This window comes from Salminus brasiliensis, chromosome 4 (assembly GCF_030463535.1).
Source record: "Salminus brasiliensis chromosome 4, fSalBra1.hap2, whole genome shotgun sequence".
In the NCBI taxonomy this organism is placed as follows: domain Eukaryota; kingdom Metazoa; phylum Chordata; class Actinopteri; order Characiformes; family Bryconidae; genus Salminus; species Salminus brasiliensis.
The window spans coordinates 40,613,768-40,629,167 of NC_132881.1; the positions used below are offsets into that span (position 1 = coordinate 40,613,768).

Below are 15,400 nucleotides of genomic sequence, written 5' to 3' on the forward strand. Positions count from 1 at the left end.
GTGTGTTGCGAGTGTTGTGTTTGTCGCTTAGTGATGACGCGCCCGTCACGTTCTCGTATGTGTTTTTGAGCGACTCCGGAAAAACCGTCCCGCTGTTTTACTGATGGAGGAGCAGAGAGATAGGAGTTACTATGAGGAGCTTCAGTAGCGAGGAATAAACAGCAGACGGTATGTGGCTGTGAGCTCTGCTGATATTCATTTCTCCTGGTCGTTTGGGTGATAATTATTAGAGAGAGAATCTGACTGGGCGAGTGTTCAGGCTGTTCATTCATCAGCTGACCAGCCCAGTCCTCAGCCTGCCAGACCTCTGTAGCCCTCTGTAGACCTCTGTAGCCCTCTGTAGCCCTCTGTAGACCTCTGTAGCCCTCTGTAGCCCTCTGTAGCCCTCTGTAGACCTCTGTAGATCTCTGTAGATCTCTGTAGCCCTCTGTAGCCCTCTGTAGATCTCTGTAGACCTCTGTAGATCTCTGTAGCCCTCTGTAGACCTCTGTAGACCTCTGTAGACCTCTGTAGCCCTCTGTAGACCTCTGTAGACCTCTGTAGATCTCTGTAGACCTCTGTAGACCTCTGTAGATCTCTGTAGATCTCTGTAGAACCTCTGTAGACCTCTGTAGACCTCTGTAGATCTCTGTAGACCTCTGTAGATCTCTGTAGCCCTCTGTAGACCTCTGTAGCCCACTGTAGACCTCTGTAGCCCTCTGTAGCCCTCTGTAGCCCCCTGTAGCCCCCTGTAGCCCCCTGTAGCCCCCTGTAGCCCCCTGTAGCCCTCTGTAGATCTCTGTAGACCTGTATTCCCTGAATGGCCTTTTATTGTTGATATTATAGTGATATTTATTGATTTGTAAAAATGTAAACAATATCAACACTCATTTCCATGAACTGTCAAGTTGAAGCTGCTTATTGTTATATGCGAAATATTAGTAATGCAAGGAATTTATTAGCTGCATGCTGTTTCCTACAGATCTTGGCTCTAAAACCCAGAGACAATACAATAAACACTGACTACTAAACAGAACCAGAGACAAGACAAAGTTAGCTAGTTCATATCAAGTGTTTTACAAAGTTATTCGTCAGTTGTCTCGGCTGAACAGTCCAGCTGAAGACCAGCTTTTCCTGGTAGCCAGTTTAAGATGGTCTTATCTGGTCTTTGATGACCAAGATGGTTGACTAGCCTGGTAATGTTGGTCTTTCTTTCTTTTTTTTTTTTTAGAGATTACTTGACCAAGCTGATAGAGTTTGTCATACTGGTTTTCTTGTTTGGTCAAGTTGGTCATACTGATGCACCAGCATTGCCAGGTCAAATTAGTCATGTTTGTAGACCAGCTAAACCATCAAACCTAACATTAACCATCGCTCTGTAAACACTACTCCCTGTATGGATTCCTCACTGTCTCATCTCTGTCCCTAAGCAGTGTGTGTGCCGACCAGGTGAAGGTGGGAAAGGCCATGCAGCCCCTGAGGGACGCTGAGCTTGGGGCGTTCACCTTCTTCGCTTCCCCTCTGCCTCATGATGTGTGTGGCAGTAATGGGCTCCCCCTGACCCCCAACTCCATCAAGATCCTGGGCCGCTTCCAAATCCTCAAGACCATCACCCACCCCAGACTGTGTCAGTATGTGGACATCTCTCGGGGGAAACATGGTAGGGTGGTTTTTGCCTGTTGTTTTCAGAATGGCACAGATTGTAATGCCATACCACACCCATCAGCCATAACATTAACACCACCTGACTTTCCTTTTGTGAACCACTGGCCAGGTTGTGTTTGTAGATACTGACCAGTGCATACTAGATAAACCTCTTGTCTAGCCATCGCAATTTCAGATTCTCTGATTTTTGTGCTTGCCCATTTTTCTGTCTTTCAACGCAAACATCACCTTCAAGAACTGACTGTTCACTTGCTGCCTGTAGATAATCAATGTGGTTCACTTCACTTGTCAGTGGTGTTAATGTTATGGCTGATCGTGTGTATGTTCTAGTTTGATAAGGTCTATGTATATTTAACACTAGCACTGCAATCTAAAAAATAGATGCTACAAACGGTCCCATAAAAGAACCACTTTGGGTTTCATTAAGAAGTATGTGTGAAATAGACATGTGTTAGTATGAAGAAAATTTTTTTATAGGCTCAATGAACATTCCCCTGATATAGAGGTTCTGTATAGTCTGTTCACACTGACAGATCTCTACAATATGGTTCTTTATGAATCCAAAACTGGTTCTTCTATGGCAGTATTTGTCAACCCTGGTCCTGGAGGCACCCTGCTGTGCACATTTCAGTGGATTCCCTTTGTTAACACACCCCCTGCTACTCTGAAAGAGCTTGAATCAGGTGTGTTGGGACCAGGGGCAGCACTAAAATGTGCAGGGTCGAGAAACACTGTTCTGTGGCATCACTCAAAGAACCATCCATAGCAGTCTAAAAGACCTGGGAAAAGTCCATTTGAGAGTTGTCCTTTTATCATGCAGTAAATGTTTGATCAGAAGAGTACTAGAAGTCCAGTGTTGTTTATAGTTTACAATATCTCAAATACCTAATCAGTGGTTTGCTAATCAGTGAGTCATTAACCCTTGTGTTGTCTTAGGGGTCAAAAATGACCCCCGCTGTGTTTAACAGCAGAGAAAATCCCCTAAATGATCTTTTTGCTTGAAATGTAAAAACATTCATAGTTTTTGTTTTGTGCTCCTTGAAATCTGTACCACCCGAGTACCACATAGATTATCTTTGGGTCATTTTAGACCCTTAGGACAAAGGTAAAGGTGCACGTAAACGTGTTCTCCGCATTTGACCCATCTGTGGTAGTGAACACACATACTAGTGAACTAGGAGCAGTGAGCACACACACACACCCAGAGTGGTGGGCAGCCAACTCCTACACATGGGGAGCAGAGAGGGTAAAGGGCCTTGCTCAAGGGCCCAACAGTGGCAACTTGCAGAGCCCAGGTATCGAACCCACATCCCTGTCATCAATAGCCCAGTGCTGTAACCGCTAAGCCACCACTGCCACTACTCCCCAGTATACTCCCCAAGGGGGAGGGGTTGAGCTGTTGGTGGATTTGCTATGCAGTGACTGGCCCACCTGATGATTTTTTTGGAGGACATGGATGACCTTCTGAAAACACACACCAGGTCATAACCTTATTAAGTTTGCAGAGAACAGTTGAGCTCCTGTGGGTTCTGTAGTGTAGTGGTCATCTGGTCTCACATGCATGGTTTGAATAGTACCTGGTTTGAAATGGGGTAGAAACAAGCCTTGTGTTTGGAGCTGCAGTTCAATTCCACAGTCCCTTTTCTACAAACTCGGTTTACTGAAAAACAAAATGCTTTAATCCCCACTTGAACTCAGTATTCCATCCGTTCTACACGTCTCTGAATAACTGAAGGCTCAAAATTATTACAGCTCCCTTTTTTTGGAGGCAAGGGAGAACTAAGATGCACAGCCTGTTTCACTTTATCCAAATATATTTCATCGTTTCCAGTCTGGTGATTGTTTCCCCAAAAGAGCTTCTCAAACAGCTAAAATAAATTGCTTTGTCCCAGTTTTAAATAATGTATTATTGAAAAATGGCCTGGGATGTAAGAGTGCAGCCGATGCATTGTGATGCATGACTATGAAGGTGATGTTTCGACTGCAGTGTTGTTACATTCAAGTCTGGTTTTGTTCTCAGTGTCTTTAACCTTACCATTTGATTCCAAAAGACTTAATGCACATTTGAACAGAGATAGGCCAATTCATTTATTATGCCAATTTAGATCATATTTTAGCAATTATGGTATTATCTGTTATGTAGTATCTTCAGTTGGACTCAACTACTACAGAGTCTTAGTCTTGTCACATGTCACTGACTCTTCACTGGTTTTTCATTATAAATCTGTTTATTGTTTTTTGCAGAAAGGCTGGTTGTAGTGGCTGAGCACTATGAACGCAACCTCAAGGACCTTCTCAAGCAAGACAAACCAATCAGGTAAAATATATATAAAAATACAGAAGCGTTATGCATCTTAATTCAGTAGCTTGTTGTGATAACTATCAGTTCCCTCAGTTGAACCTTCTTATTAAGAACCTAATGGCTCACAGGTGTACTGGTACTTTACCACTATCTAAACTGGTCCTCGCCTATTGATTCTATTGAGTCTATATTACTGAATCCAAATATCCTCATTGAATCAAAATGAGCTTCCTGTACATTTCTCTAATTCAAAACATAATACAGATTCAGATTACAAGTATAAATTTAAATTAAACATTGGGGAGATTGAACAGAACCTTGAGAGGGGTCAGGTAGAATAAAATGATAGATTTTGATGTTTTAGAAGCTTGTTATGATTTCTAGTGCAGTGTTCTCTTTGCTCAAGAGGGGTCCTGCCACTAACTAAAAATAATGTAAATCTATATAAATATACTTGGAACCGCCAAAGGTAATGGTAATTAGCAGCTTCCTTCTTTCAATTTTAACAGTTCATGTATAGCCAGCTGTTGAACCAAAGTGTTTTATGAGTATAACACTTAAAAAAGATGTTTAAATAATCATAGAACTATTGTAGTTCATATTAATAAATGCCATTTTAATTGTATTAAAACATTATTATTATACCATATTATGGTGGTGTCTCATAGTGTCTCATTTGTCATAATTTAGTACTAAATTTAATTATTAGGGTGGGTTATCATTTTTGGAGGAATTGTAAACCCCTATTGCCACCTCCTCATATTTGCACATATGGTACAGATGAAGTTTCATTTTATATTGATGCCAATTAGCAAGTGCATTCAGAGTGGAGCAAGTCTTTAATATTTTACATATTTTCAAATAATATGATTTGAGATTTAATAACCATAGTACATTGGTGTGAACATGGGCTGTGTGATATTGCTGGGCGATAGTGAGTTAATTTAGTACATTTACTAAATTAAACAATGTATTTATATTAAAACTTTACCGTACCTGACCTTTGAGGTTAAGGATCATAATAATGTTATGTTTAAATAAACAGTAATATATAGTCAATCTATTATTTATTTTTATTTGACAGAAATGGCTGCAAAATTTAAAGAGTCTTATCTATTGTTGTTGTTGACTAGCAGAATTAGCCACTTCTTCCTTCTTAAAGCTTGAGATGTTTGTCTGTGTTCTAGCTCGGACAGGGTGCTGCAGATTGCCTTTGAGGTTTTGGAGGGGCTGGTGTTTATGAACAGACATGGCCTGGTGCATCGAGCCCTCAGCCAACAGAATGTGCTCCTAGACTGTAAGGTACAGTAGACACCTGCTGAAATACTGGATTTTATAGTGTGTATTTCTTCTCATTGGCTACCTGTAAAACGGGATCAGTGTGTTAAAGCAACACTGTGCAGCATTTGTACCTTAAAATAGCAGCTTCCAAATCATTGCGATGCTCCACTGACTGTAATAGGGAGAATAATGCCTCTGTCATTGCTACTCTTAGCTCGGCCAGCTGCTAACTTCACTGTGTAACTCGGGTAAAGTGGGTAAGACAATGCGTAACCTGAATCATATTTGTGTAAAATCCTGTAATACTACTCACCATGCCAGTCCATATGCTTATTTACCTTATAGTGACAGTTCTGTGTCTATCAGTTTGTCCAGAAATGCATGTGTTCCCTTAGTGTCAATCTTCTCAGGCAGGGGTTATAATAGCCTTCTGAGATTACTGTCAATTTTAGTCTTTTAGGTCTTCCACAAACTGAGCTTACTTTCAGCTATAGTTTGTTTCTACCATTTCCAGCATCTCTCCTGCAGTTTTAGACTGAAAATTAAGATTGAAGTCTAAGTGTTCCGTCTTGCCTGTTGATCCAATCACACACACATTTGGATTTCCAATGCACCCTACAGTTGTCATACTGAATGTGAGTGTCAAGGCTGTGTTCTCCTTGGACAAAAACCATAGACTTTGTAGAAAAGTGGACTACATCAGACAGGAATCTTAAGAGATTGCCTTAATTCTTTCCTGGTTCCTACCTTTGTATTTATTTGTATTTACTGTACAAATAATGTAAAGACAGGCCACCTTAAAATGAAGCTCTCCTAACTCAGTTCTGTTTAGTTCTGCATCTCAGCTTGGTCAACACTACATTCTGAGTTGAGCATTATTGTTAATTCCCATCTGCAGGTTAGGACTCCCTCTATCACATGACACCCCCAGACTGGGAGGCTTTTGACAATTGAGTGCTGAACCCTTGCTGGGATTTAAACTTTTGATTTCCTCATACTTGATAAGCAAGCAGTTAGACTGTTGTGCCACTTTAGAGCTGTAAAATTACACTGCATAAAAACACAGGTATAATTGAACTGGCTAACTGCCTGCTTGTCAAGAGATGGGAGATCATACTTACTAATGTTTGTGTTGTCTCAACTTAAAGCAACATTATGTAGAATTTTACCTTCAAAAAAGCTTCAAAATCATTTTGATGCTTCACAGACCTTTAACAGAGAGACAGATTATTTATATTATTGTAAATCCAGACTCAGGACACTGCTAACTGCACTGTGTCCCGTAATAATGTCCTACCACATCGGCCCACATACTACTTTCACTTCAGAGGCCTGTTCTGTATCTCTCAGCTCGTCCAGAAATGCATGTGCAGTGTTCGTTCTTTGTGGCTCAAAGTGTGGCTCAAAGAATGATTTACACTTTCTGACAGTAGGGGGAACACAAGAGCAAGAAACTCCAATTCTCCTTAATGCTGCTTTAAAATGTATTTTTGACCAAACTGAGATGCAGAACTTTGAGTTAATGTAAATTAGGAGAACGTTTGACTAAACTAAGTTGAGTTAACTCCAAAAAAAGCTCTGAAATCAGTTACTTTATCATTATCAAGTTGGCCTGACTGTATAGTTTTTACTGTGTGGATAGCTCTTACCATACTCTTACCAGTGATGAGTTTCTTTAATGCAGTGCTCCCTGTTGTTCTGACGGTGTGGATATTGTTTTCATTGGACAGTATTTTTTTCTTTTTCACATTGTGAACAGGGCAAAGTTAAGCTGGCCAAGTTTGGTCTTTATCATATGACGGATCACGGAGCAGATGTGGATTTCCCTGTCGGGTAAGTAGTTTTCTATGCTATAATGCTTTTTCCCTTGTCCCACACTCGGGATGTATTCTGCAAAATTCAACCCGTATGATTTTTTTTAGTTGCTCGGAGGACACAGATTTTTTTATGGATGCAGATGGAATCCCATTCATATTCCCATTATGTAAAAAGCTCGAGGGAACCTTTAAACTCGGCATGGTTCTCGCTAAAGATGCATCATGGCTCTGATCTGAAACGTCAGCGTTTCATGAAAAGGAAAGATCAATGGCGTGTGCTGTGCTCCCATAATGAAACAAGATGAGCTAATATGAGATGTGTGTCATCATGGTCCATCTTCATTTTGATCAAAAACGTGTCTCAGATATCAAAGCAAACTTCCTCTTAGGCAGTCGTAAATAACAGGGCTATGCGGCAGGCCCTGCTCTCTGAGGGTTTGCCTCCTAATATCCGGCTGGAGATTGCCTTTTTCGGGCAGGATGATGGACGCACGGAGTGGATGCTTCTGACCCCGCATGTCCTTTCCTGTCGGCTTTTGCTGCACAGCCACATCTGCCCAGAAAATGTAATAAGCTTATCTGACTCTGACTTTGATGCCGCTGCAGTGATTCTCTGCGCTTGGCCTTATTGTGGACAGTTATGTGAACAATATGAGCTGGTTCTGATGGAATCAGTAAGGTATGTTTTCTCTGTTCCCTGCAAATACATATTTATTCATACACTATATGGACAAAAGTATTGGGACACTTCCTTATTCAAAAAATGAGCTTAAAAAAAAAACCTTCTGTACCTTAAATTGAAAGTCAAGGTTTTTTACTTGTTGCCATTTTGGCAATTCAAGGTTTTTGCATGACCGCTATGTCATGTTTCTTTTATTAGCAGTGTTGTTTTGGTGCAAAATGGTGCAAAATCACGGGTTTGAGCCACAGATTCTAAGATTCTAAAAGTCCTGTTTGGTAAAATATGACAACAAACAAGGAAAAACATACATCATAAATATTAAGCAAACAAAACATCAAGGGGGTGTTAAATGTAGCAATAACATCCACCTACTGTGGCAGGACAGAAAAAGTAAAAGTAAAAGCATCCAGATATATAGGCAGTTTCAGTGCTGGACACAAACTGTTTTGCTTCTAAGAGTTGATGATGATGATTATTTGAAATAATGCCAGAGTGCCAGAATTATCTCCCTATAATCAGTGAATGAGCCTCATTCAAGTCATTATGAAATATTGATGAGTGCATTCTGTATTAATGTGCTCCAGTTAATCGCAGCTACAGCTGTGATGTTTAAAATGCTGCCCAATCCATACAGACCAATTTCAGATCAAATCCGACTGCAAGAACTGATGTGTAATTCATAGCCATCACAGAATAAATAAACCTTTAGATTGATAACTGAAAAGTATACCTGCAGTTTAACTGGTTATCTGATTATTGGAAGTAATGGTATAGTTTGGTCTTGTCAGAATTGTAGAAAGAGTCATTGTCTAGTCCAGGGTTTAAACCTCCTGCCTGGAGGAGCATGGCACTCTGTGGAGTGACATTATCGCTGTTTTAACATCTCTGACTCAGCTCTTCAGCTAATAATCAGTCCTTCAGCATTACCAGACAAGCTGAGTCAGGGGGGAAAGCATTAAACTGCACTGGAGTTTTATGTCCTTAAACTAGATTAATCCACTGTAACCCTCTGTCCTTCTGTCTCCACTGAGTGTTTGATTGTGCTCTGTCCCTCATTTCTCTCTCTTTCTCTTTCTCTCTATATCTTCTCTCTACAGATACCCATCTTATCACGCTCCAGAGGTGATTGCACAGGGTTCGTTCCATTCCTCTGAAGGCTCTCTCGGGGAGCCCCCTCTGCCCTCTGGGCCTAAAGCAGACGTTTGGTCTCTGGGGGTGCTGCTTTTTGAGCTGTGTGCTGTATGTACTTTCATTTCTTGTAAGATGAAAGCCATAGCTGAGATAAATAGAAGGTTTTGTTTTTTGTTTTGTTGTGTGTATATATGATGTCACTGGCCTTAATCTTTACCACTAAGCTAAATATGTGAATGTAAAATGAGTAGAAATGCAGTAACTATGATGTTTGTTTTGTTCACCAGGGGAGACAACTTTTACAGAATATTGAGATCAGTGAGAGACTGAAGTTCATTATTACTTTAGGTGAGTTGAAATTGCAGTATGGAAATATATAGAAATAATAATAACAAAAAGTTATTATTTTTATATAAAAAGAGTTCCTCCAACTATTGAAAGGTGTCTAGGCCTTGAGGCAGAAAAAGCAACCCAAACCATGATTCTCCCTCCACCATACTTCACAGTTGGGGTGAGGTTTTGGTGTTTGTGTTCAATTTTCTTCCAAACATAGCTTTGTGTGTTTGGACTGAAAAGTTCCACTTTTGTCTCATCTGTCTGTTCAACATGTTCCTAGGAGCATTGTGAAACATCCAGCTTGACATGGCTCACAATTTATTTGACTGCAGTGTTTTCATGCTGTGCTTCTATTAGCATCATCAATGTACTATTAGAAGAAAGATTTTTGTAGCGTCTTCTGTAGGTATTTTACTGTTACCAATGGTTTCTTTCTCACCTCTTTCAGGGTTGCCTTTTTTGCTGTTGTAGTGATCTTAACAGGACACCTATGTAGACAATGTGTAGACATTTTAATTGTGGATTGATTGACACATGAGTTTTATGTTTTGAACACTTCTATAGCCTTTTCCAGCTGTAACACATTCAACACATCTCAGTCTTGAGAAGAGCTAAGAAGAGAAGATTTGTCAGTAATCAGTAATCACAAGTAATTATTTAATGGACAAAGCAGCTGTAAAACCTACACTTGCAATCTGATCTCTCCTTAATCTCTCCTTAATCTTAACCTTAAATGAAACTTTTGGCAATTAGCTCTTTTACACTGTTCAGAGTTCACTTACTTTTTCTAGCCTGCAGCGTCGAGTGAAATACAGTTATTTCTGTTTGTTCTGCAGGTTGTATGGATGACATAGTTACCGTCCTTGCCGAAGAACATGGGTGTCTGGACATTATTAAGGTGAACCTGTTGTAGCTGTGCCCCAGGCCTAGTGGAGTTCTTCAGTACCACACAGCATGTCTATACATGTTTCTTTATGTTGTCTATAGAGCAATAAATGACTGCGTTACTAATGTTATAATCCATGTGCATTACAGGAGCTTCCTGAGAATGTGCTGGCTTTATTGAGGAAATGCCTGACTTTTCTGCCCTCAAAAAGGTAACCAGCTCCATACAGTCCATCATTTCTTTATGGAATCATCTTCTATGTTACTAAAGCTCTATTCACCACGCTGTTCAGTGGGACAACCACTGTGTGTTATTGTTCTTGAGAGAAGCTACAGTATTTAAAAGAACCAGTCAGTAAAATGAAAGTTTTTTTTTTTAATCTTTAAGAGTAGGTCAGAATAGAATTGGCAGATTTTCAGAATGTTAAATATGTTATTTTATATTCAGAAACATACACAGAACCCCAAACATCAAGAATGTGAGTGACCGCGAACTGCTTAAAGCATAGTAGTAAAAAGTTGATATTACCCTCTGGCTCAGGCCCACACCAGCAGAGCTGCTGAAGGATGCAGTGTTTGAGGGTGTGTCCTGTCTCTACACGCCCTATCAGAGTCCAGTGAGTCTATTCTCCTCCTCACTGCGCTGTGCTCACCTGGAACTGCCTGAGGACATCAATGAACTCTGCAAAGGTCTCAGTACTACATCAATATAGTGTTATCTGTTTTTCTCTGTTTTATCATTTTATAATTATAAGTATTGAAATATTTCTGCATTTGTTGTGGTATTTCTGTTAATATGATTATACTGTTCGTTCCCTTAATCTGGTTTTAGTAACAGAGGATTTAACTGTAAACAGTGGGACAGTGCCCTTATAATGTAGACTTCTCTTACTATACATAATTCATTTAATTTTCTAAAAATATATATGTGAGTAAATTGTACTAGAAATATGCCAGTTATATTATATAGGGTTAAACATAATACACACAGACACAAAAATATTGTAATTACTGATTTTGAATATGTCAAAATATATACTACTATTCAAATGTTTGGAGATAGTGTTCACATTAATATAAACGCTGTATGGTTGCAGAAAATGTGTAGAATAATATCCAGAAGGGCTGGTCAATATGCCAATATTTTATTGTATTGTGATCTGCTACAGATGCATTTTGTCTGCAGGTCAAAACATCGCAATAAATATTGTGTATTATGAAAATGTCTCTAAATATTGTGATATAATATGATTTTTATAGTTCCCGTATTGCCCAGCACTAGTATTCAGTGATAAATAGAGCTGTAGCTAAAATGTTTCTAAAGTTCTAATATTAATATTGCTAATGCCTGTATTTCAGAAGTGATGGTCAAATCTCCCAGCAGATAGCTTGACAAAAATGTCCCCTCAGTAAATTAATACACCATATTATTCATCCTTGAATTTATGCTTGCAATGTTGACTGAAACATCCTAACATATATTTGGTTGTCCAGTGTAGAATATGTAAACATACAGTGTATATTAAAATAGAATAGTAAGTATGATATTAATAAGAATAATAAGAAATGTTAATATGTTAATATTCATAACTTATTATATTGTAGTTTACTATGAAGAAACCATTGCATGTATTTCCCAGCTCTAATAAAAAGAACGTATTTAATCATAAATCATCTTAACTTTAATGGCTCTTTATAATCTGTGCAGTTGATGGGGAGGACTTCCTGTCGGAGAGATCTGTGGATGAGGTCTACCACCTGTGGTGTCTGGCAGGTGGAGACTTGGAGAAAGAACTGACCAACAAAGGCATCATCCAGTCCAAACCTCCAGTCTGCACCCTGCCCAAGTACATACACACCCACACACCCAAACACACACAGTGTCAGAAATTCTGGACAAGAAAATGCATGATATTAGTTATATATCACTCACATTTTATTGTTCTCAGATCCAATCTGCACTCTAAATGAGCGAGAGCGTACGGAGTGTATAAGCCTCATTTTTTATACAGCAATAAAAAACATAGTTGCACACAAAGTTGATTCTGCTGGCTGATCTATTTTAAAATGTGCATAAGTAACATTCAGGCATTGTAATGTCTTTAGTGAAACATTTAAAGCAATGTTATGTAGCAGCTTTACTCAAAATAGCTTCAGAATCAAGTTGACTGACTGTAATAGGGAGAATTACGTCTCTGTCATTCTTACCCCAGGCCTTACCCCAGATCTGTAAATCCAGAACTGCATAGACTGTAGGGGGAGCCCAGAAGCAAAAAAAAAAAACAATACTAGTTCTCGAATAAAGCTGCTTTAAACCACAGTTTAGAAGAGTGGACTGGATGACAGTGGTTAAAAAGTGAATCCAAAACATCTCTCACGCCCTCTGGTGGCTGCCTGCAGTGCAACTTTTAAGCCCCCGCAATCCCATTTAAACAGAGCAGAAAGGAAGCTTTAATTCAAAATGACACTTCCAGTGTTTTAACCTGTGGTGTTGTCAATTCTGCAAGCTTCCCTCAATTGAATACCCGCTCAGTGTTTTTCTTCATAATTAACTCATTTATAGGAGTTATTTAGTGATGGTTAAATACAGAGGTTTGGCGATGGAGGTGAGCGAGTTGATACACAGCTAATACTGACCATATGATATTGTGAACACAGAGATATTTCAAGACAATTAGAGGCATAGTGGAGTGCAGTTGATTGAGTCTCCAGTGTGTAGTAATCGTGTTTGCTCATTTCTAATGAAAGTCAAGTTCAGTGGCTGTGCATGTCCCTGGTATAGAGACAGTGTGAGGCCTGCCACTTAGAAAAATGGGTGGGGTTTGTGCGCTACTCTACTGTGCAGTCTCTGGCTCCAGTTTTCCCCTACTGTGCATGCACAAACAAGATGCCAGCTTCCAATTTAGCCATAAAAGGTCAGAATGAAAGTTATATGTGACTCTTATACAGTGTATGCTTTAAACCAGCAAAAAAACAACAACAACAAATGGCCACAACAGGGCCTGCAAAAATAGACCATTAGACTGGACATTACAAAAACCTTTTTCATATTGAAATGAGACTAAGCTGGGTTCTTGGTGTATTGTTTTTGCAGATCACACACACACTCTGAAATATCATTGTTAGGTCACACAAACACAGCACAGCTCTTCTTTTTCAAATGTTCCCATTTTTCAAATATCGTCTGTGACCTGTATGTGTCTAGTGTAAATCTTGTTCCTGCTTTTGATAACTCTGAATATTTTCTTCTCTCTAGTTTCATTCTAGAAGATGGAGAGTCTTTTGGCCAAAGCAGGGACCGAAGCTTCCTCCTGGATGACACCACTGTGACACTCTCCCTTTGTCAGCTGAAAAATGTGAGTGTGACCATGTCTGCATGTGTGTGTGTGCTTGTGTCCTCATCAAATACTTTACCCTTGTAAAGTGTGGGTACTGAAACATTACTAACGCCCCCATCTCAGAGGCTGAAGGATGTGGCAGGAGAGGCGTACTACCCGCTGCTGGAGGATGAGTAAGAGCCGCTTTTCTTTTTCTCCTGAGCGTAATAATTGCCCAATCTCCCCTTATTGTAACACTGGAGAATTTGACACCAGTGAGTGTTGCTCCGATAGCAGACTGGAACCCTCTGTGTCCCGCAGGCAGAGCTCCCTGCCCCAGTCCAACAGCAATAACGAGCTGTCCGCTGCCGTCACCCTGCCGCTCATTATCCGCGAGAGAGACACCGAGTACCAGCTTACACGCATCGTTCTCTTCGACAGGCTGCTCAAGGTGAGGAACACACGCACACACAAAACCCCTTACATACACACATGAAGACCAAGAAACACACACTTTTTTTTAATGATAGCACAGATGCCATGTCCTTTTGCTGGCACACTTCATTGTTTATAAAGAAGGCTTTCCACCAATGTGAAGAACCCTTAAACCAGGGCAAAGAACCATTTTGCTGTGGTGGCTCAGTGGTCAGGATATTGGTCTCCTGGTTGTGTTCAATACCTAGCTTCACTATCTGCCATTGTTGGGTCCTTGAGCACAACTCTTAACACTCTCTGCTCTTAGGCTTTCTGACCCTGACTTTCTAAAGCTGGCATGTGCTGAGATATACATGAATCAGCCATAACATTAATACCACCTCCTTGTATTTACACTATTACATTCACATTTATGGCATTTAGCAGACGCTCTTATCCAGAGCGACAAACAAGGTTTTTCATATCACAGAGGTGGGCCAATGTAGTGTTAGGAGTCTGGCCGGGACTGAACCCGGAATTGAACCCTGGTCTCCCACATGGTGTTGTAACTCAGTGGCAGGTAGTGGTGTTATCTGTTGCACCACACCAACCACATTCATTTTGCCACTATAAAAATGTATTTGACCACTATTAACTATCATTATTCTCATTACTCTGGCCATCACTGCCATGACGGTTTGTAAGGTTATACTACACCATGATTAATATATTATGATTATGATCAGAGCAGTTCAACAGTATAGATGGTTTGGTAACTTTAATCAATAATTTCTAAATAGTTCTGACCAGAAAAGGATGGGGACCCTTGTGAGTCTTGGTTCCTCTCAAGGTTTCTTTCTCCAGCTCTGAGGGAGTTTTTCCTTGCCACTGTTGCTGTTGGCTGCTCATTGGGGGTCTTAGGTTTTTTAATGTCTTTTTATGCTATTTATTTTTCTTTTTTTCTATTTTTTACTAATTACTGATTGTGTAAAGCTACTTTATGACAACAGGTGTAAAAGGTGCTATGCAAAAACATTTGACTTGACTTGACACTCACTGTTCATTATACTACAGTTTGTAGTCCATCTGTTAAACTGCATACTTTGTTAGCCTTCTTTCACCCTGTTCTTCAAAGGCTAGGACCCTACAGGACCACCACAGAGCAGGTGTTATTTGGGTGGTGGGTCATTCTCAGTACTGCGATGACACTGATATGGTGGTGGTGTGTTAGGGTATTAGACACTCCTACCTAGTTGCACTCCACCCTCTAGATGCAAAATCTGTTGCTACATAGTTTGTGTTGGTCATCATCTAGTCCTTCATCAGTGCTCACAGGATGCTGTTGGCTGGCTATTTATGGTTAGTGGACTGTTCTCAGTCCAGCTGTGATGCTAAGGCTGTCTAAAAACTGATCTACTCGTACCACCAACACACACTACTAACACATCACCACCATGTCAGAGTCACTGCAGTGCTAAGAATGACCCACCACCCAAATAATACATGCTTTGTAGTGGTCAGTCCTGTGGGCTACTGACCATTAAAGAACAGGGTGAAATGAGGCTAACAGAGCATATAGAGAAACAGATGG

General features: G+C 40.1%; 1 protein-coding gene across 2 annotated transcripts in view; it reads left to right on the top strand.

The window, feature by feature from the left end:
- The first annotated feature begins 55 nt into the window (after positions 1-55).
- The window catches only part of tbck (TBC1 domain containing kinase), a 76,166-nt gene continuing 60,821 nt past the window's right edge, over positions 56-15,400 (top strand). The window contains exons 1-14 of one of the 2 annotated variants that reach the window (XM_072677089.1): positions 56-168; positions 1,410-1,639; positions 3,889-3,961; positions 5,134-5,248; positions 6,987-7,060; positions 8,824-8,965; positions 9,145-9,205; positions 10,030-10,091; positions 10,229-10,290; positions 10,620-10,768; positions 11,787-11,925; positions 13,335-13,434; positions 13,540-13,589; positions 13,717-13,846. In XM_072677089.1, the coding sequence (XP_072533190.1) occupies positions 1,447-1,639; positions 3,889-3,961; positions 5,134-5,248; positions 6,987-7,060; positions 8,824-8,965; positions 9,145-9,205; positions 10,030-10,091; positions 10,229-10,290; positions 10,620-10,768; positions 11,787-11,925; positions 13,335-13,434; positions 13,540-13,589; positions 13,717-13,846 (1,350 nt within the window). In that variant the 5' untranslated portion in view covers positions 56-168; positions 1,410-1,446. The remainder of the gene's footprint in view (positions 169-1,409; positions 1,640-3,888; positions 3,962-5,133; positions 5,249-6,986; positions 7,061-8,823; positions 8,966-9,144; positions 9,206-10,029; positions 10,092-10,228; positions 10,291-10,619; positions 10,769-11,786; positions 11,926-13,334; positions 13,435-13,539; positions 13,590-13,716; positions 13,847-15,400) is intronic. The other variant, XM_072677088.1, reaches the window with a different exon arrangement.